The sequence below is a fragment of the Anolis sagrei genome, chromosome 5 (genome assembly GCF_037176765.1).
Source record: "Anolis sagrei isolate rAnoSag1 chromosome 5, rAnoSag1.mat, whole genome shotgun sequence".
Taxonomy (NCBI): domain Eukaryota; kingdom Metazoa; phylum Chordata; class Lepidosauria; order Squamata; family Dactyloidae; genus Anolis; species Anolis sagrei.
The window spans coordinates 157,064,134-157,086,743 of record NC_090025.1 but is presented as its reverse complement, the minus strand read 5'-3'; the positions used below and the strand labels follow the sequence as shown (position 1 = coordinate 157,086,743).

The window sequence follows — 22,610 nt, the reverse complement described above, 5'->3', positions numbered from 1 at the left end:
AAGAAGAAAAGCATACTTCCAAATCTGAGACTTGAACTTCCTCTTTCCTTCTAATCCAAGCTATCCAGAGTACTCAAACACTCCTGGTCACTGAATGCCTCCCATTTACTACTATATTATTTTATTTGCTTTCCAACTGTCCTTTATTGTTGCTATCCATAGATCATTAGTCAAATATTCCTTCTACAGAAAGGAGGAACAACTGTCCCCAAAATTCAAGCAACAATCCACAGTGCCTTTTTTTTCTCAACTTTAGATATTCCATTCTGCTATTTGCTACTGGTAACCAAAGACTCATGATTTATTTCTTTTCTTTGCAGGATATAAGCCAAGGCACATGAACAAGACCAAAGAAGTAGAGACACTAATCCCATTTCAACTCTCTTGATTACATGGATGGGCATAATTCCATTTACTACACATGTAGTTGAATCCTATCTACAGTATTTTTATTTACTCAGCAACTCCTCGAACTATGGATTATTATTTAGATCACTTCAAGCCTATGCTACCTTGTTTATTGGATTACCTCCACCAGGGAGTACAACCCTATGATATCTCCTAGATCTTATAGTACCAACATCTGTTGTATCCATCTGAGGTGAATGAAAGGTATGCAATTGTGGATTAAGTGTATGTCAGTGGTACCAAAACACAAGATCTAGTCAATTATCTCTGGATTACTTGTCCCCATAAATACATTGTCTTGCCTCTATCCTCTCTGAAGACCTCCCCGATCCTTCGTTTTGTTCCCCAATACCCACAAGCTTAGCTAGCAGAGTTGTGCAAATGGCTTGGAAGCAATAGAGTCCTGATGTCCATAGACCTTGCTATTCCCTTCCGTGCTGAAGACTGTTCTTGGTCCATATGGAGCATAGAGATGTCTTCATTAGGGGAAAGTGGTAAAGTAGCTACAAATTTGGAAAGATTAGAAATTGTTGTAGAGTTCCTTTTCTCTGCTAAGATTAGTAAAACCATGACTCAGACCTATTTGTAATACTTAGGGTTGTCTCCCTTTTATATTGAATTAAATGATACCAAATCTACTATGTTTTCAAAAATTTAAAACAATTCTTGATATTCAATTTAAAACAATTTTTACCCAGTTCTGCTTTATATTGTTTAGCTTTTCTATTATGTTTGGTGGTGGATAGTACTTTGCTTATCCTCTCATTTAACACAATAACCATTTCAGAACTTGCTTTCCCATATCCTGTTTGTTTATAGATATTGCCCCACTGCCTTTGTGGGCTGTCTGTAAATGTACAGACTGAAAACTTTTAAATGTTTAAAATGTGGAAGCCAGATAATTTCAGAGATCTCAACATACTACTCCAGTCTACTGTAGTTTCAGCTGAACTGGCTGACTGCTATTTCTAGACATAATTTGTATTAGCCTTTAAACCTTGAAAAAATGTTGAAGGAGGTCAAAGGGAATATCTTCTCCAATATGCCAGTTCAGGGGAATATCTGTTATCTTTAGTCTTGTCTTTATATGAGACAAAATGGATAGATATTTGTGACAGTGCCTTTTTAGTGGTGCTGAGGAGTTTGTGGATGTACAGCTCTCTAAAGATCCATTGGACATCTTTTTTTGTAGCATTCAGACACTTGTTGAAGTTCAATAAGTCTTTGATATTGCTGAAGGTGAATACTACAGCCCAGCCCTGACAAAGCAGATTGTACACCTTGAAAGCTTGTGCTATAATAAATCTGTTAGCTTTGAAGGTGTAATGCGGCTCTTTTTTGTTTGATCAAAGACATGTTTCTGCATGCTTCTGGTTTTCTATCATCACACTACACTTGGCTTTTAATTTTTTTATATCACCTGCTGTTTCCAATTTCTTTGGCATTTTCATTTTATTTTATTGTTTTTCATTTTAGCTTTGTCTTTTAAGGCAGCCCTAATAAGGAGTCTTACAATAAAAATGTTTAAAGAGGTAGAATCATGAAATGCATTGTATGCAATAAGAACAGCATCAGATGAAATTACACTTTGCCAACTGTAATTAAAATCAATAGGAAGCTTATCAGGATTCAGACATTTATGCTATAAGAGATCTTTAAAAAACCATAAAAGCCACAAAAGTGGGGACTGGGTGGAAAACTGCTGTTGCTGCATGCCTTCAAGTCATTTCTGGCTTATGGCGAGCCTAAGGTGAACCTGTCTTGGTTTTGTTTTTTGTAGCAAGATTTCTTGAGAAGAGATTTGCCTTTACTGAGACTGAGATAATGTAACTTGCCCAAGGTCATCCAGTGCATTTCCAAAGCCAAATAGGGATTCAACCCCTCATCTCCATAGTTATAGTTCAGTACTCAAATTACTTCACAACACTAGCTCTCCCAAGTGAAATTGGGGAAGGAGGTTTTGCAAGATTGGGGCTATTGCCCAAATCACGCTGTCCAAGGTACCATTAACCTAATCACCTTAACAGCAGGTAGAAAGCAGGATCTACCTAGACCAAAGTTACATAACCTCTGCAAGCATTTTACTGAACTGGTGATGTTGTTCTGAGGTGACTGGTTATCTTTTCTATTTCAGTTATTCTGTTGTACTTTAATTTTGTAAAATCATTGGTGCCTTTTTCATTCAAGTTAGAAAACCTAATGAACATTTATAACTGGATCTGTTTGTTTTAACTACTCCCCATTATATATCATCTAATATCCTTCTTGTGCCTCCACAGGGAAGCAGGGAGCCTTTCCACATTCTTAGCCAATGCCATGAAAACCACCTGTGAAGACCACAAGAAGTCAGCTTTGTCTCACTGGAACTGCTCTCTACCTTTATTTGCTCCGGCTTCTAACTTTCCAAGTATATAATGGATAATAATCGAATGGCTACAACTCTGTCCAATATGCAACTGGTACTCTGCCCATCTTTACTCGATATGGAACTGTGGTGACCAGAAAAGACTGTCCCTGTTGCTGTTTAGCATTCAGCTTCCAGGGGTAGAGAAGCTTGCAAGATCAAAGTTAATGGCAACCTCATTTTTCTATTAAACTCTTAGATCTGCTTCTACAATTCATTAAAACTATGGCTGTTTCTAGTGTGTCTGTTTTCATTAAGGCAAATGAGATATCACTATAATTGAGTGTATGCTTTAAGGGGGTGCGAGCTATGAATGCTCTTTAAGTTTACACCTCTTGATAAAGGGTGTCCGGCTTGTTCTTTCTATGTTATGGTAACACAGGATTAGCAAGATTGAGGAAGTAGTCCTAGGAATTATATAAATGTTTTCCTGATATCTCACCCTTTATTCCCTGGGTGCTGATACTATGTTTGATTGCAACAAGCATTGGATGGTAACACTCGCAGTTATCAAAATGAACTTGCATGGTCTCACTGGAAGGAATGAGTAGGACTTGCCAAAATTGCAAGAACATTGTTGACCATGACTATAGCAAGTCTGAGTCTCTCGTACTCTTGGGCTGTTCACTCTGATTGACCCATACTGAATTTCCGAGTATCTACATAGTGTATGTCTTGAGACATGTCTTCTCAGCGTATGTAACCGTCTATCATACCTGGTATTTCCTGTTTGCTGTGCTTTCCCAAGAAGCTAATATTCTACATCAGAGTTGGGTGACTACTAGAGTTCTGTGAATACACATGTATCCTCTTGGAGGACAACAACCCCCACCCCCACAATTCCCCATCGTATTTCTAATATTTTATTTTTCACTGAGAATGCTCCCCTTTTATGGTGGACAGTTTTCACTTTGTTATTGCACCCTGCATTAAGGTATTTCAACACTTTGGTCCCTACAAGATTTACAGGGCCTTCCTTCCTTCTGTTTTGCCCTGTATGCAATTGGAGGTTTGAATTATAATTTGATACCTCACCCACATTTTTATATGGAATTGTTGCTACCAGGAGGGCTACTAGTTTTGTTCTAACCAATCTCTTCGCTTTCCAGCACCCTACTGTACTGGAAACAATTCTTGATCTCGATGACAAGGTGCCCTGTCCATGTGAAGGATATGCATACTGACATTGGGAAATATCATGCGGTTGTGCAATCATCTGGGTATATGGATTGGCTTTGTAATATTTACTTTTATGTAAACCATCTTGAAATTTTCTACTGAAATATGACATAAAAATATTGATGGTGATTAATAATAACGATGACAACACATGATGCTGATATGGTTGTATTGTCAATACATGGAGTTGCACTTGGTGGATGGCAATACAGTTGACAGAAATTCTGTCCAAGAGTCTGATGAAATGTCTATATTAGCTTTATAGCAAGAAGTGACTGCTATATTGTGCTGCCAACAATCCTGCAAGTTGAGCATAACACTGCAGCTAGTTTAATACTAGTATGTACCATGATCTAGGGAATTTTAGGGACCATACGAAAGGTCTCTAACACTGCCACTATATCCCAGGATCTGATCCCAGATTATCTGTTTATCCCAGAATATATGGCATTGGAGACTCATATAATCCTATAATCCAGTTTGAAGCAGATAATCTGGGATCAGATCCTGGGATGTAGGGTGGTATAGAAGGGGCCTTAGACACTTTTAGGTAGATATCTCTAAGTCCGATCTCATTTCTAAAATAACTCTGAATTGCAAAATAATTGCAATAATCTACTCACCACAGCAAAATATTGTGGATTGTGGATGTAATCACAATGTGAAGACTTCGTTATAATTGCAGATACTTACTCTCTCTCCAAATTCGTTCTGACAAAACAATTGCAGGACTTAACAGTTTCACTTAATACATCAGGAGTTCATTCAGTAGCATGTTTTCTAATGTGATATATGCCATCATCACTCAGTAGTGTGCCTTTGCAGTCTAAATTACATGACAACCAGTTTCCAAATGAAGCAAAAGACAAAAATCTTCTATCTAAAATGGCACTGCTAAATAATGTCAGCTTCAATACTGTTCTTTATTGGGGTAAGTATAAAATAGAAAAGCCATTGCCCCCCCCCCCAAATACATTTATATGTATGCCAAATAGTTGTTAAATGGTTTTCTTCATATGGAGAACTGCCTTTGCTTCCTCTACCCATCCCGGAAAGGAATGAATTTAGCCACAGACTTAGAGGAGCAGTCTTCCCTGCACCTGAGTCACAAACCAGTGTCAATCCCCCATCTCTCTTCCCCAGTCAGGAAAGGAAGGCAGTAACAAGTCATAACTATGAGTCCATAGCTTCCTTGGTCTCCCCACAACTCTATTTTCTGAGGGCTGGGGCTCAGTGGAAGAGGCTATGTCTGTGGTCCCAGAGCTTAAATAGGCCAGCCCAATTACCCTAGATTTGGCTTTCAAGCAGCAGATTCCTTATTCATGCTATATTCGTACATTGAACTCTTGGGAGTTTTCCACCTTTTACAGCTAAAAGAATTCTCAGGACAACTTTTCACATCAAAGTCTTCAATATCCTTAAAAGTCTAAATGTTTGATATAAATGCTAGAAAAAGGGAACTCACACTGTGTGTCCATGCTAATCTTAATTCTTTCTCTGGTTCCCGCTGTTCAAAATATTATACGAACTCAGGAACATGTACATACACACCAACTGTCCCAATTAGACAGGATGTGCTGGTTAATCTTTACCTTTTCAGGTTTTAAAAAATATCCACTTTAGCTCATTTTCCCGTTTTCCTCTTTTGTTCCCAGCTTACGTTTGTTGGTGTATATTAAGTTCAAATTGCTCTTGCACTCAACTCAGCAGAGGAGAGGAAGGGGTGGAATTTTGGGCTTCCCCAAAGGCTCAGACAAGCAAACTACTGCTTCTTTCTCATAAGTTGTGTGTTCTTTCTCATAAATAACTTTTGCCATTTTGACCACACTTTTATTCTGTTTTATCATATGAGCCCTAGTATTCATCTGTGAAATGTTAGAGACCAAGCCCCTACCTGCACCCTGCCCCTTCTTCTTCTTCTTTTTTTTTTTTTTTTGTCTAGTTTAATGGTTCCCAACCTTCTTTTGACCGGGGACCACTTTGACCAGGAACCACTCTCCAACATTAGTACCAAAAGGGTTAACAATCAGTTTTTGGTTAACTTTAGATTTGGTTTGGTTATTTTGAGTGCTGATTCACAAAATTGCATTGGATAGACCACGTCAGCTCTAGTTTCTGATATAGAACATATGCCATCAAATAGTTACTATCTGTTCGCCCACAGAAAACTGTATTTAATAATCTAGATTTGAAGTGGTAGTAGTAATCTTTCGTGGGTAGTCAGCCTCTCCCCTCTTGACATCCCCTTTGCCTCGGCATTATAAGAGGGTTTTGTGAGACCAGTCACTCTCATTGCCACGTGATTTTGAGGCAACGGTGTAGTAATGGTGAGGCTGCAGATCATATTTTCATTCTTGCAGACTACTGGTGGTCCATGGACCACAGGTTGGGAACCACTGGTCTAGCTGATAGTCACATTGCTTCAATATTCCATGACTCTTACAGGTGACAGTTCTGCTCTGTGCTTGTTAGGCTATTCAAGGGATGCCCCTCTCTTATATACCTTATACCATACCTGAGGAATATTCGGAGTACTCTCTCAACCACCCATTTTCTGGGCTTGCTATTGATTTATATGTTAGATTAATGTATTCATTCCTAATGATTTGCAGAGAGTACCGATTTGTTAATATATGAATTATTTCATTTATCTCCTCTGGTACATCTGTTACTCTCTTAAGGAAGGAACACAGGGTATCTTCTTAACCAATCTGTGCTTGTATTTTCCACTGGATGCACTTTACATAATTACTTTCTGATTTGGTCTAATTTGCCAAGGGGTTGAAGAAGACTTCCTGCTATTCTTTTCAAATGTAGTAGCAATATGTTTGGAGGTTTGCCCTGTGAGTTCTTTTAGAATTATTGTATTGTTGTTATCAATCTCTACTATCTTAGAATTAGATTGTGGAAATATTATTTGTCAAGCTGCTTGATCATTACACATCCATCTTTCTGACAATGTCATTTATATCACTGTTCACCGCCTTTTGTGAAGATTGAAGGTGATGTCTGGTCTACATTTATTTAAAATATTCAGAAGGACTATGAGGAAGAATAAAAGTAGATCTGGTTCTGGTCAGTGTCTTCGGGCAGGGCAAACTGGGAACATAATGTACACTACCTTTCATTCCATTATTACAGAACATGTGGTGTGGTGAATGACTCGACTTATGCCACCATAATTGTGTCATCTCTGCAATAGATGGAATTATAGCAATGTTTCGGGTGGAAAATGGAGTAGCATGAACAAGCAGGAATAGTTTGATTGAGAACTTGGTATGTGTTGACTGAACATTGGGGCAAGAAATTGGAAAAATGAGTGAAAGTGAGAATGGAATGAATTAGTCCTTAAAAAGCTGTGAACCTATTATGTGTGTTTGTGTCTTAAACTCAACTGCTGACTTACAGCATTACCATGAATTTCATTGGGTTGTCTAAAGCAAGACAGATGCAGAGATGGCTTGCCATTGTCTTCTAAAACATAGCCTATGGCACTTGGTATTCTTTAGTGTATATCCCTTGAATTATTAAGCAGTATTGACCTTTCTTAGCTTCCAAAATCCAATGGATTTAGTACCTTACAGTTGTGAATGTCACAAAAGTATTTGCTCCCACATCCTTTGTTAATTTTGTGCTTCTCTTTTTCTATCTTCATGATAAAGTGATATTCTTGGTAAAACAATATATTATCCTGTTTATATTACTTTATACTTCCCTGATAGTTTCTTTATACTTGTATATACGTCACAATTGGGCACTGCACTTGAAGGGGTGTGTTGACAAGCTGGGATGGGTCCAGAGGAGGGTGACTAAAATGATCGAGGGTCTGGAGAAAAAGTCCTATGAGGAGTGGCTTGAAGAGCTGGGCATGTTTCGCCTGAAGAAAAGAAGGCTGAGAGGAGACATTATGAGGGCCATGTATAAATATGTGAGGGGAAGTCATAGGGAGGAGGGAGCAAGCTTGTTTTCTCCTGCCTTGGGGACTAGGACACGGAAGAATGTCTTCAAACTACAGGAAAGGAGATTCCACCTGAACATGAGGAAGAACTTCCTAACTATGAGAGCTGTTCAGCAGTGGAACTCTCTGCCCAGGAGTGTGGTGTAGGCTCCTTCTTTGGAGACTTTTTAACAGAGGCTGGATAGCCATCTATCAGGGGTGCTTGGAATGTGATTTTCCTGCTACTTGGCAGGGGGTTGGACTGGATGGCCCATGAGGTCTCTTTCAGCTCTATGATACTATAATTCTATGTTTTGATTGTTAAAATTTTTATTTCCCTTGATCTGAGAAATACATACACATCTGCTTACAAAAGACATGAATTCATGCTTTGCTACTATAATTTTCAGGTGATGATGATGATGATAATATAAACTTTATTTATATTCTGCCCAATCTCCCCGAAGGGACTCATTTGATTGTGGCCCTTCTGGCAGACAAGCAGACATAAAAGCCTGAGCATTTTAAGAATGAAAGATTTCAGTTTCATATAATTTTCTATCATGTCATTTAATTATTGCACACAAAAAAGTTCCTATTCATTTTGAGAAAAGAAGAAAATTCAGTTATGATTAAGATGACCTGTTTCTGGTGACATCACTGTATGTTTTGAAGAACACTATTGTAGTCTGAAGAAACAAATATGAAAACTTTTCGTATTGCACTTAACTTAATTAGGTTATAAACTTTTTATAAAATTAACCTGGTTAGGCTTTTAGTTCAACCATTCTAAGTTCTGAAATTATGGTGTCATTAGTTTCAAAAAGATGCTGTCCTTCTGTCCCTTTTCTCAGGTGTTATCTTCCTGTCCATTTTCTCATATTTCCTTGTAAAAATGGAAAATTTTCAGATACATATTGTAATTAATTCTGTGAAAATTATAAATACTTTTTATTAACTGAACATACATTGCTAACATATTATTCATATACAATAAAATAACAATAAAGCAACCAGTTTTCAAAGCAATTGTCAAATGTTGTAAAGTTAGTCTCAAGTATGGTAACAAACACTGTATTCTTACAAAAGATGAAGCAAAACCTTGCAAAGACACAAGTTTCTAAACTTACTTGTAGAAAGAAATGACATTTGAGAATGTTAACTGTAAATAAGCTGATATAGTCTTAACTCTGGAATCTCAAAGAAATCATTGCATGAACTATTTTCGTTTAAGCAGAGAACAAGGAATTCTTTGGAACTTTGGGTTGCACTGTTAGCTTCCGAATTAGGCTACTGCTAAACATCTAGCTGCATGTTTTTCCCCTGACATTAAGTCTAGTCGTTGGTTCTCATCTCCATTTCTAAGCCAAAGAGCCAGCATTGTTCATAGACCCCTCCAAGGTCATATGGCCAGCATGACTTCATGGAGCACTGCATGTAGCTACATACAAAACACAACGACGGACAGCTGACCAGAACACCACACAGAAAACATATGGTGCTGTTTTTAAAAGAATTGCACTGGGTACAAATACGTTTGTGGTCTGAATTAAACAATAATGTTTAAAGTCCTAGACAGTCTAATATTTGAAGGGATACCTCTCTCTATATATATATACCTGCCTGAAGTTTGAGGTATGCTGGAGGGACCTTCATCTGTATTACTTCCATCAAACTAATATGCTGTGAGTGGGATATGCAAGAAGGCTTTCTCTGTTGCGGCATCCTAGTTATGGCATACTTTTCTCTCAGAAGACATGGTGGCACAAAAACTGTTTCCATTCTGGTGCCAAGAAAAATATTTTTCTTTATTAAAGCTTTGGGATCATGGCTGATTTCATCCTGAATATCTTTGAATTGTGTAACACTTTTCAAACATTGATTTGATTCTTTAAGGCTTTACATTAGTCTTACTGTTTTAAACTGTTCTATTTTATTGTAAACTGCCCTGAGCTTCTCAGATCTAGGGTGGAGTATATAAATAAAACAAATAAACAAATACATAAATCACATTGTGTTAAATTTTGGATTACTGGTATGGGAGATCATGTGAAAATTATGATATGCTAAAGTTACTGGAGAAAACCAGAAAGAATCATCGTATTGGAGTATATAAAATGTGGTTGGATACATTATCAAACAGAAAGAAAACTAATAACAAAACTATACAAACAATTATTAGAATGGCAATTAGAATCTAGGAAAGATAAAAATTATATGAAAAGATGGAACGAAAATATAAGAAGAAATATTAGACAATCAGAGTGGGAAGAAATCTGGAGAAAAAGATTAAAATATACATACGCTACTGATCTTAGGGAAAATTGGATAAAAATGTCATTAAGATGGTATCTGACCCCCAAAAAATTAGGGAAAATATATAACAACACAAGTTCGACCTGTTGGAAGTGTAAGAAGAAAGAAGGCTCCTATTTCCACATGTGGTGGACCTGCGAGAAAGCAAAAAGCTATTGGAAGATGATACGAAAAGAAATCCAAAATATGCTTAAAATTAAACTACCGATGAAACTAGAACTGTTCCTGTTGGGAATGTATGATAACAACATGGAAAAAAATAAAGACAAGATCCTATTCCTAGCATTAACGGCTGCAAGGATGTGTTACGCAAAAAAATGGAGACAAACAGAAATACCGGAAGAAGATGAATGGATGATAAAGATGCTGGACATCAGCAATTTAGACAGACTCACTTTTCTATTATTGAAAAACAAAGAAACTGGAAGAAAAGAAACAGACTGGAGAGACGTTACCAAATATTTAAAGGACAAGAAGAAAGAGATATTGATCTAGAGGGAGGAGGAGAAACGAAGATGAAAACCAAAGAGGAAGGGAAAGAAAGATAGAAGAGAAGAAAGATAAAGAATATTACCTTTTTATTCTTTTGTCTTTTTTTTTATTTGAAAGAGAAGAATGGACAGAAGATTTTTGGAAGACACCAGGAGGTCAAGATTTTTTCTTTTCACTTTTTTTTTGCTTCTCTTTTTTCCCCCCTTCTTTGCTTCTTTCCTTCTCTCTTTTTCCCTCCTTTTTTTTTCATTTTTTTAAATTTTTACCCTCTACCCATACCCTTATTTTAATGCTATATGAAAACTTCAATAAAGATTATTTTTTTAAAAAATGTGGTTGGATACATTATCAATGTAGTACTACTCTAAATCATGCTTATGGGACTTCCAACCTGTATGGATAGTTCAATAACTATTGCAAATCTACTGAGTTGTGAGACCTTCAGAGGAAGCCACTCTCTCCATCCTGCCACTCACACATCTGGAAGAAACACAGGAAGTGACCTTCTCTGCAACTGTTTCCAAACTCTGAAACTCCCTTAGTAGGAAGACTAGAATGCCTCTATCCTTTTCCTGTAGATGACAAATGTAGAATTGAAATTGTTTTTGTTGTTGTGTCTGTTTTTGTCATTGTTGGGCATTGATGAACGGGTTCTTTATAAATAAGGACATTTTGGTATACTTCTTATATTTTGCATTTTAATGGAAGTGTTTTGAATGATTTTCAAACATGTGGGTATTTTAATGACATTTTAACAACTTTTAATGTATTATTGTCTCTATTTTAGGTTTTGTGAGTTCTGAGATGACTTGCTCAGCTCAGATGCATTTAGGCTGTAGCTCTGTGCCAGTTTACTTAGGGATAAGATTAATTTAATTCAATGAGAATATCTCTGAGATAAGTAATTTATTGATGTTGTTTAACTGCAAAATAATCTCAGATATAAATCTCAAACCAGAAACATGTGGAGGACCTTTTTTGCAATACTTTACTTTTTTGTTATTTATCCTTTTTTGCATCTGCAAGGGAAATATACCCAATGTGATCTGATATGTGTTTACTCAGAAAAAAAATTATATTACGTTTACTGGGGATTACTCACAAACTGGAATGTCTAGGATTGTAATCCACATATTTGGGGACATATATGCATTGAACACAATAAGAATTACTTCTGAGGAACATGTATGAAATTGCACTGGTAACCATTTAAAAGTCTAGAATTACTCAAGTTTTTGATTTTTAATGTATCTTGATATTATTCTGCAGAACACTAAAGTTTTAAGAAAACCTGTAATTCATTGTTGATATTTCAGGAAAAAAACTGCTAAGCAAATTTGACACCAAATACTTTGCTGTGAGGATCAGTTCAGTATTGTCCATAGACATATTACTCTAGTGAATTCAGACATTTAAGAACAATGCGAAAATCATAATCTTACTGAGAAATAAAATCCACTATTCATATAGTCATAGATAAACTGATAAAATTGAGCTTTTCTTCAAGACAACATGTATAATCATGCAACATTGCAAAATCTATTTTCTGCAATGCACAGAAAATTATTATATTATATGAAATATTATATGAGTACGTATAAAGTACATGTTCTAGTGTTTTTTAACAGTATTTATTGTAAATGGAGTATTTTAAAAGAAATTAGCACCCTTTGAATTTAGATTGTCGGGAAGGTTTAATCCTCTTTTCTTGTTGCAAGGTGTTTGTTTTTTTTTACCAAGTCCTTTTGATTACTTTATCCTAAATACCCACAGCTTGCCACTTTGCTTTTGTTGGGAGGGAATAGTAAATATGATGGACTTCTACTTTATCACTTTCCATTAAATGCTGTCCCGTTTAGTGTTGCTTTTAATAAATTAATATTCAGGGACAACATTCTTCATCTAGAGTTCCAAAATTGGAAATACAGTCAAATAAAATTTAAAAAAATGTTCACTGGGCTGTGTGAAGATAGTAATACTTTTGCTTTCTGATAGTTCGATGTACATCAACCTTGTTTTATGTTCAAAATTATTATAAATACTTATATATATTATTATAAATACTTATATAACTACCTTCAGGTTGTTCTGAGTCCCTCCACGGAAATAGAGATGAACGAGATATAAAAGTTCTAAATAAATAAAGAAATACGTGTTAGGTGTATAAGACAAAAAAAATCATGTTTGGACATTTGACTTCCCGCTCCCATGCAGCTGGGGGTAGGAAGTGCTTTGCTGCCTCCCCTGTGGAAGAGGCAGAAAGAAAGTAGGATGGGACTACTTTCTTGGGGTTGGAGTGATAGTCCTCTTCCACGGTAGGGCAAATTGGGAGGTGCAGTCTATTAAATAAGCATACTGTAAAACAGCAAGGGATTTGATTTTGGTGTGCATCCAAGGCATCCATATTTGGATGTAGGCCAGGAATGGAAACCCTTATCTACAGTGTAAATAAAGAGTTGAGGGCAAATGGAATTGGCCAAGGAATGGGAGAATCTGACCTCAATAAATCCTTGGGGCAGAATTCTCCATCAAGTTTCCTTTAATGGTTGCTCAGGGTAATTGCAACCAGGGACACAGGTGTTTTTCACACAAAGTAGCTGAGGGGTAGGCCGAAATGGTGACTACCTCGGCTTTACCTACACCAAGTTCATTACACACTTTAGAATTACCTGCAAATTACGAAGTTTAATAAGGTAACGTTAATAAAAGTTGACCATAGTTAACCCACTTGTGTTGTGTTACCTCTTTATTCTGGGGGTTTGGTGGCAATATGTATGCAATTCCAGGTATTCCAAAATCCAAAGCACTTCTGGTCATTTTTGAATAAGGCATACCAAACTGGATTGTGAAAAGTGATAAAACCGATCAAACTGCTAAACACTACCAGGTTTTTTGTTAAATTTTATTTAAAGCTACAAATGGTGCGTTCAGATTCCTGTTGTGTTTCCATGACTCTCGCCTTATTAAGTGAAAAGATTTCGGGATTCTTATACTGCTTCTTATTCTAGTACAATGCTAATAATAAAATCATCCAAGGCAGCAAGTTAATAGGCATTTTTTTTCTGTTTCAGATGAAACAGATTGGTAATGATGGCTACAATCCCACCTCTGTAGCAGAATGGCTAGATTCTCTGGAACTGGGAGACTACATCAAACCGTTTCTGATAAATGGCTATACATCGATTGACCTTGTGAAAAAAATCTGGGATATTGAATTAATTAATGTAAGTCAATCTGTTTTGCCTTTTAATGTGTGTATTTTTAATCTATCAGCTAACTTATTTATATTTGGAAAAAGATTGATGCTCTGACCTGCTATTTTTATTTAAGCATACCTGCTGGGAATCTTATAGTAGTACATGCCACTCATGTTTGACCTCTCACATACAAATCAAGTTAGAGAAATGTTGCAATGTTGTCAGTTGAGAGCATCTCGATGCCAACTTTAAAAAAAGAAAAGAAACTGAAAATATAACATGTATGAATACTTAATTGAGTAATCCTGAGTCTATTTTCTTATTTTATACCATACAGATATTTTCAGCATGTTCTTAGTGTAATTGATATTAATATACTGATTATCTTTCTCCCAATTTTTAAATAATTTATTAAGTAGTTAATTTCACAACAATATACACACAATTTACTTTAACAAACCTGCAGCTTAAGAATTACACAAAACATTTTAGTTTGCATGCATCATGTTTTCAGTCAAACGTAGGTAAGAAATCTAAAAAAATGCCTTGTAGAAAAATAACCAAACAGACTTCTTAAGCTGCATATGCGGTAAGATGTCTAGAGAAAAGCCTTAGTTTGGTCATGATATATATAAAGACATTTAGAATTATTTGTTTATGGTGTTTCATTTAAACTAAATGTGTTTTCCCTCCAATTCATTAAAAAATACAATATCACTTACAAACCTGAAGACTGGATTCCAAAAGCAATCTCACTGGCAGAAGCAAACCTATAAAAGCAAACTTAAGGTGATGGGAAAAAGCCTCATACTGAGAAAATACTTATCTGAATAACTTTCGAAACAGAGCTGCAGTTTATCTCATTACTGCTGAATCATTTATTTTAGGAATACAGCCTTGCTGGCATTGGAGTGGAATGTGAATATCTTAATTCTCCTCCTTTTAAACTCAAGTGACATATTTGTTTATGTTCATGACAGTAAAAAGTTCTCTAATTCATCTGGTATGAATAATATTGTTTGCTATGGGAGAGAGACTTCCAACATAATGTTTTCTAAATAAACACATTTATTATTTTTAAACAATAACAGTTATGGAAAGAAAATATTTAAGTTTAAGATCATTTGGGGAGGCCCTGCTCTCGGTCCTGCCTCCCTTGCAGGTGCAATTGGCAGAGAAGAGGGACAAGGCCTTCTAAATGGTGGCCCCTCGGCTGTGGATATTAGTCCCTTTTCAATCACTTCAGGGATGTTAGATCAACCCCCTGCCTCCTAGCCTTCCACAAGAGAATGAAAACATAGCTTTATGACCAAGCCTTTAGGGAACTTGTGCAGTAGATAGACTTGGATCAATATGCAATGACTATTGGAACAGCCCGTATTAAGCTTGTGGATTACGTGTTTAACTCTGAATGTATTGTTTTTAAATGTTTTAATTGTTTTTAATGTACTTTTTAATTATATTTTAATATTTATTTAAGCGTACATTGTGTTTTAAGGCATCGGATCATTGCCTGTATGTAAAGCCGTCATGAGTCCTCTCCGGGGTGAAGAAGGCAGGGTAGAAATGTCGTAAATAAATAAATAAACATATATGAAAACAGTAAGGTTGGTGGGGCTGCAAACTCTGAAGACAAATCATCATAAAAACTGGAGAAGTTCGTTAATTTATTAAGTCTTTTCCCAGATCAGTGTGACTTGTAATTGGGATGAGGAACACAATTGATTAAGGCAAAAACGGAGAACTTTTTTTCATAGAAGACATTATTAGCATTTACGTATACATTTTGCAAGAAACCTATTGGGAGGTCAATTTATCTATAACAGCTATACTCCACATCCTACTATTTCAAATTCCTATTGATTTAATTCCTCTCCCTTTACTCAAGCTGCTGACTAATCCAATATATGTCACAAGGCACTAAGAGTAGGACAGAAAGCTCTCCAAACGAGAGAATTACAGAAAAGCAGCTAGAAAATTGCTCATTGCAGAATAGCTCTTCTGTTTCAATAAGATAAAGATAGACTCCTGAGAGAAAGATAAAAGCAAGAGACTTCAGCTGTTATTGCTCCCCTAACTACTTTAACTTAGTAGTTAAAAAGCTAAGAATTAGTCCCTTTTCAATCACTTCAGGTGTAAAGTCATGCCGAATGATGCTGGGAGTGATTCCCATAGATAGATATGCACTTCTAAAAATATTTAATTAGAATTAGTCATTCACATTTTAGTCATCCACATAATGTATTCCACAAGGATCTGTGATCAGTTCTGTTCATAGGGACTTCTTTGAGAAAGCTCTGCATGAATCATTGTGCTAAGTGCTTTATAGCTACAATGCACAATCCACTGATTAGTGGAGATGTAGGTGGTGCAAAGGGAGGCAGCAATGACAATATAGATTGCAGAGCTTTACCTATACTGTAGTGCCATGTAGTCTTTGAAACTTTTTCCTTTTGAACTTAGACTTTATTTATTTACTATATTTATACCTCACCCTTCTCATCACAAAGGGGACTCAGAGCAGCTTATAAACCATGGCAAAAATTCAATGCCGCATCTTACATGCAACAATAAACCTGTTTACATGCATTGCATGAAAGTGCTCCCAAACTGTATCACAGGCAGTTAATTCCCTCAGGCTGAAAGACATTGCAAAAGTTTTAGTAGCTGACTGCAAGAGGCTAAATTGAAGTTTCATTGACAGAAGCCATTACATAAATGTAGCTGGGTGGAAATAGTTTCTCTTTCCCACATACATCTTTGATTCAGAAAAAAAGATTTTTTTAGGCTCACAGAGGGTAGAAGTGGGGAGAAAGTCCCACGGAAGGTGCACCAGGGTGCAGGGGAAGGTGTTTTATTGTGTCTTACTGTATTGTTTATTGCTTGTTGTTTATATTGCTTTAATTGTTTTTAATTTGCTTTAGGTTTTGTATTGTTATATTGTGTGTTGAGGCCTTGGCCTTTGTAAGCCGCATCGAGTCCTTCAGGAGATGCTAGTGGGGTACAAATAAAGTTTAATAATAATAATAATAATAATAATAATAATAATTTCCACCATCAGAACAACTGTTCTTAATCATGAGAACACTGCCACTGACTCTTGACTAGTATTAATAGGTAGAGAAATCACAATTTTAGAAGTAGAATGAAAGGTCCTGCCCATGTGATATATTCTGGGATGTGCTAGAGTGCTCTTTGGTTTTTACTGGCATTTTCCCATGTACAGGCAGTCCCCAAGTTACAAACATCCGACTTCCAAATGACTCATAGTTAAGAACAGGGATGAGGCAACAAAACAGTGACAGAAATCTCCCCCAAGGAAAGGAAATTCACTCCCAAAAAAGTTCTCATGGGGAAAAGGTGTTGCCATTGAAGATTCATCACTCATCATTGTTTCCACAACAAGGCAAATTTTTCAAAATCCAGTTATTACAGGGACAGTAAGTGAGGTGAAATATTCTGAACAGGGGCACAGACAGCAAAACAAACACCACAGAGGTATTAACCCTTCCCTGTGCTTTTCAGAGCTTGCACATACGCACGCACGCGCACACACACAAATATAGATTCACAGCAGACTGCATTTTGATGTTAAGCTATGGTATCATAATTACATGAATGAGCTTCAGACTTGTGTGTTCTCTCTCCTCTAACATAGCCATGGTAACAAGAATCTTTTACTTTCATCTTCATTTTAACTGCAGCTCAGCATTATGTTCAAACTCTAAATAACGTCTAATGTTATTTTTTTTTAAAAAAAACAACCCAGAATAGTTAACTGATTAACATAAGGTTTGAATGTTACTTCCTTCAATGAACCCTGCTGACGACTTAGCACATTTTGTCCAGTTCTGAATGTAATACTACATTAAAGTTAGTCTGAAATAGAAATAAAAAACTTTGCTTGCTGCTCATACATAAAAAAAGAAATAAAAACAAAACTGCAAATAAGAGTTCATACCCTTTCTAACTGAGGTCTTGATATCATTTGATGAATGTGATTGTCTTTGTTCTTAAATATTTAAAATGACAGTGTGTCTGCATAGAAGGGAAACATTATCTTTATTTCTATCCCACCCTATCTCCCCAAAAGGATTCGGGGAGGCTCACAACATAAAGAAACACAATAAAAATATATACAAAATAAATGTCAAATTAATAAAGAAAACAAAACAGAACAAAATAAACACATTAAACAGTAACCAGTAAAAACATTAGTTAAAACACATTTAAAACGCAGTGGTTCCACTAGATTAAAAAGCTAAGTAAAAGCCAAAGTAGCAGAGTGCATCCATAAACAAAGACCTCATCCACATTAAAAGGATATTACTAATAACTTTCAAAGGCCTGTTTAAATAGCCAAGTCTTTAAGTTCTTTTTAAAAATTGTGAGGGCAGTTGCTTGTAAGAGTTACCCAGATATTTTTAATAACTGTTGTTAATTGGCAGCATGTCAGCCATAAAAAAGCAGCATAGTCCAATTTTAGCCTATTTTGTGGAATAAGTATCTTCTACTCCAAAAAAATGTATAGTATCAAGTTAAAATGGACTTGATAACACCAATATCAACACTGATATCAGTACAGACCATTATCACCATACAGCAGGTTGGGGGAAAGTTTGGACTTATACTAGCCTTGCAATGCAATCTATTTTTAATGTTGCAGGTGGGAGGCTGATTCAAATTGCAAGCCGAATATGCATCCTTCATGTATTACTCTTTGAGTTGTATCAATTGTTCTCTCATAGGCATTAACAGCACAAATGCAGCACATTGTTTAAAGAAACACAAATCCCTGGGGTGGGTCAGTAGTGTGCAGCCTGACTGAATGCAGGGGACCTCATGTCCAGCTGATCAGGGGACATGTCACACAAATTGGCTGATACATTAAGCCCTGGCAATATATTTACTGGACCACTCCACTGGTGCATTTTCCACTCTTGAAATCTTCAGACGCCAAGTCCCCTCAATTTAATTTCTTTTATTCAATACTTCTGGTTTGGTCCTTTAAAGTCTTACGGTGGCTTGATAAGTAAGGAAAAAGTGGCATTGTCTGTTTCTTTCATTTGTACACTTATAGGCCTTGCATTTCCTTTCCTTAGTCAAATCCAAGGCCTCATCTGCACTGACCACTTAGGTTGGTTTGAAACCTTCTTGGAAGAAACCAATTTCACTGTACAGGCAATTACATTGCCATTTCTGAAATAAATTTGAAGCCAAGAAGGGGATTACATAACCATGGAAGTCAATCTTGAACTGGTTCAAGAGTCCATATTATCGCAGGTTGACAGCTACTGGAGAACGCAAGTCTCTCCCCCCCCACCCCCAGTTTCCTTGCCAAGATGTCCATAAGTGCTCCAGTGGTGAAAAAAATGGAGGCAATTGGGGGGTCAACTCACTCACTGCTGCCCAGCTATGCCCTTAGGACATATTTTCAGCAGCTTGCCCTGCCCCCTTGTTTCAAATTGTACAAAACACGCTTCACATTCTGCATTCTGAGATGATTTCACAGTGCAATGTGATTTATGTTGGAGCTAGCTGAAGTGCATTAAGGGGCTCATTTTGGACTTTTCCCCTGACTTTGCTTCATATGCTTTCAAAGCCTTAATTTGTCAAGGAAACGGGGTGGTGAGTGGGGGGAGAGACTTGCATTCTCCAGTAGCTGTCAAGCTGCGATAATACAGATTCTGGAACCAGTTCAAGATTGACTTCCATCATGTGCTTTGGTGGCATGCGTTTTCTAGCCTCTACAGCTTCAAACTGGATTATATGGTTGAGCATTTTGCATAACTCTTTTAACAGTCAGACCCCTGAATGTGTGTATGTGCCTTCAAGTTGCCTACCAGTTTATGGTGACCTCACAAATTTCATAGGGTTTTCTTAGGGAAGGTTTGCTCAAAAATGGTTTTGCCAGTACCTTCCTCTGAAATACAGCTTACAGCACCTGGTCTTCGTTGGTGGTGTCGCAGGGTTAACCTTACTTAGCTTGGGATTAGGTATCTTTAGGGTATTTGGGTCTCAGATCTCAGCAAACTCTACTAAATTTATTTATACATATGTATTGTCAAAGGCTTTCATTGCTGGAATCACTGGGTTGTTGTAGGTTTTTCAGACTGTATGGCCATATTCTTGAAGCATTCTCTCCTGACATTTTGCCTGCATCCATGGCAGGCATCCTCAGAGGTTGTGAGGACCTCACAACCTCTGAGGATGCCTGGCATGGATGCAGGCAAAATGTCAGGAGAGAATGCTTCAAGAATATGGCCATACAGTCCGAAAAACCTACAACAACCCTATTTATACATATTTTCAATCAATGAATATAGAATTTTAATCGCATCACCGCCATTTATTTTATTTACTTTATTTACTTTATTTGTATACCGCTGTTCTCAGCCCTTAGGCGACTCACATTTATATGGAATAAAAGGAAGCACCCAAATAGCTACAATACAACTGACTGTTGTGGATGACAGAGGGCAGGGTGCTTGTTCATTCATGTATCTCCCCAACTTGAAAGTGCATTTTTGTTACGTTGCTAAGGAACTAAGTATCTGTGTTATCTTGACTTTCTATTCTTGATGACGCTGAGCTACAAATATATGGATTTGCTTTTACAGCTTCTAGGGCAGATAATGTTGTTGGGTTGTATGAAATTAATTTTAAGAAAACTGTTGTAGAGCTATTTAATAAGACAAATCCCAAAGGTCTAGTTTTGCTCTGCTTCCTGAGCACATCACCAGCTGATACAATATTCAATAGCATTGTGCAATTTCGCCTATCTTTTCCCTCATTTCCATAATGCATTTGGGGTTGTATTTTGTGCTAATCTACAAGGAATGAAAGAACTGGTAATTGATTTCATAAAGGTCAGTTTTTTCTATGTTGTCTTTCTTTTTCTTCTGAAAATGAATTTCTCATCCTACTATTTTCTCCCCACGGTTTCAGCAAAAACATTCATAGTTGATGTATAGTTGTTAGCTATTTATAGTGAATTATTGCTGTTATCTTCAGAATGAATATGAAAAACTAATCATAGCTGTTTCAAAAATGTGACAAGCAATGCAATGAAGATATTCACTGCATTTTTGGATTTTATTCTTAGAGAATACTTGTGTCCTAAGCCTTCAGCACATATTACAGAGCTGCAGTTTCACTACTATGTTAAGAACAGGTCAGATGAAACACATTCTACTGTTATAACCAGAATTCTGGTGGTGGGAGAGGTGAAATGACTTCATATTCTTGGGCTGAATTCAATCTTCCTGGGATTCCAACCTTGCCGTTTGGGCTTCTCCAAATAGCTATGTTCTTTTCCCTATGATACCATTATTTAGTGGTTTCCCAGTTTTTGTCAAGTTTTGTTTTCTTGTTAATTTCTAACAGGTTACAATTAAAAAAGTAAAATGAAGGGGGAAATCAATTTTGTAAGTGTTGAATCTTCACAGTCCATGACTTGTTCTGTGCAAAAAAAAAAATGTACACGGATAAGCACAAGGAACAGTATTTTCTACACAAAAATGTGCGTTTATTGCACAGAATAGGTCAAGAACTATGGATAGTCTTCAAAACCTGCACATTTAAATTACTTTCTCAAAACAATGAGAAAATGGTAAAAAATATTTATTTATTCACATATTTGCATCCCGTCCTTCTCACAACAAGGGGGGACTCAGGGCAACTTTACAACAGGCAACCATTCAATGCCATCACACAGATTTAAAATAACAATTACAATTAAAACAGTTAATTAAAACATCAATTATTAACATTTTCATTTAAAATCATTTTAAAATATGTAGTAATATTTACATCTCTATTTAGTTTAAAATCACCCTGGCAGAGGAAATTACAAAGGACATGTTTTTTTTTTCTGTAAGTGAACAGAAGCTCCATCCTAAAAGAGGTTCCATATAAGTTGATTCTGAAATTGCCCAAGGAACTCTGAATTAGACCATTTGGCAGTTATGCATAAAAATAATTTGTACTTCTAATGTAAACTGAAGACTGGAAAAGTTGCAACTGTCACTATCAGATACAGTGGGAAAGATTCCATTATAAATTTCCAGAAATAGGACGGGTAATAGTATCTATTATCCAAAATACTTGAGATCAAAAATATTCCATATTTTGGATTATTTTTTTGAAGACTTGCACATACATAATGAAATATCCTGGAGATAGGACCCAAATCTAAACATGAAATTCATTTATGTTTCCTATATACCTTAAACACATAGCCTGAGGATAATTTTAGGTGCGCAAAGCAAAGTATGTTCATGTTGAACCATTAGAAAGCAAAGATATGACTTTGCCACCCATGCTTTTTTGGGAATGTTTCAGATTTTGGAATTCCAAATAAGGAATACTTAACCTCTGTTGATTTTCTTAAAATAATTTGGGGGTTGTACAATGAAATACTACAAGGAACATGCAAGTCTATTAACCAATCCCTAATACTTGATCTGAGTAATTATGTTCCTATTATGTTAGGGACATGTCTTGTTATAGAAACTTTATGAATTATCTCCAAACAGATAGCACTGTCCTGGAAACATCATAACGGAATGTTTCATCCTTTGACAACAAATTAACCTGACATAGTGCTTAATGCATTATCATAAATCTCACTGTTGGGCGAACTGGTTTGCCTTCAAGAGTACACCGCAGGGTGCTC

General features: G+C 36.4%; 1 protein-coding gene across 6 annotated transcripts in view; it reads left to right on the top strand.

Moving 5' to 3' along the window:
• ANKS1B (ankyrin repeat and sterile alpha motif domain containing 1B) overlaps window positions 1-22,610 on the top strand; it is a 396,936-nt gene that overhangs the window by 204,689 nt on the left and 169,637 nt on the right. For all 6 annotated transcript variants that reach the window (XM_060777255.2, XM_067469140.1, XM_067469138.1 and 3 more), the window contains one exon: window positions 13,808-13,960. In XM_060777255.2, the coding sequence (XP_060633238.2) occupies window positions 13,808-13,960 (153 nt within the window). The remainder of the gene's footprint in view (window positions 1-13,807; window positions 13,961-22,610) is intronic.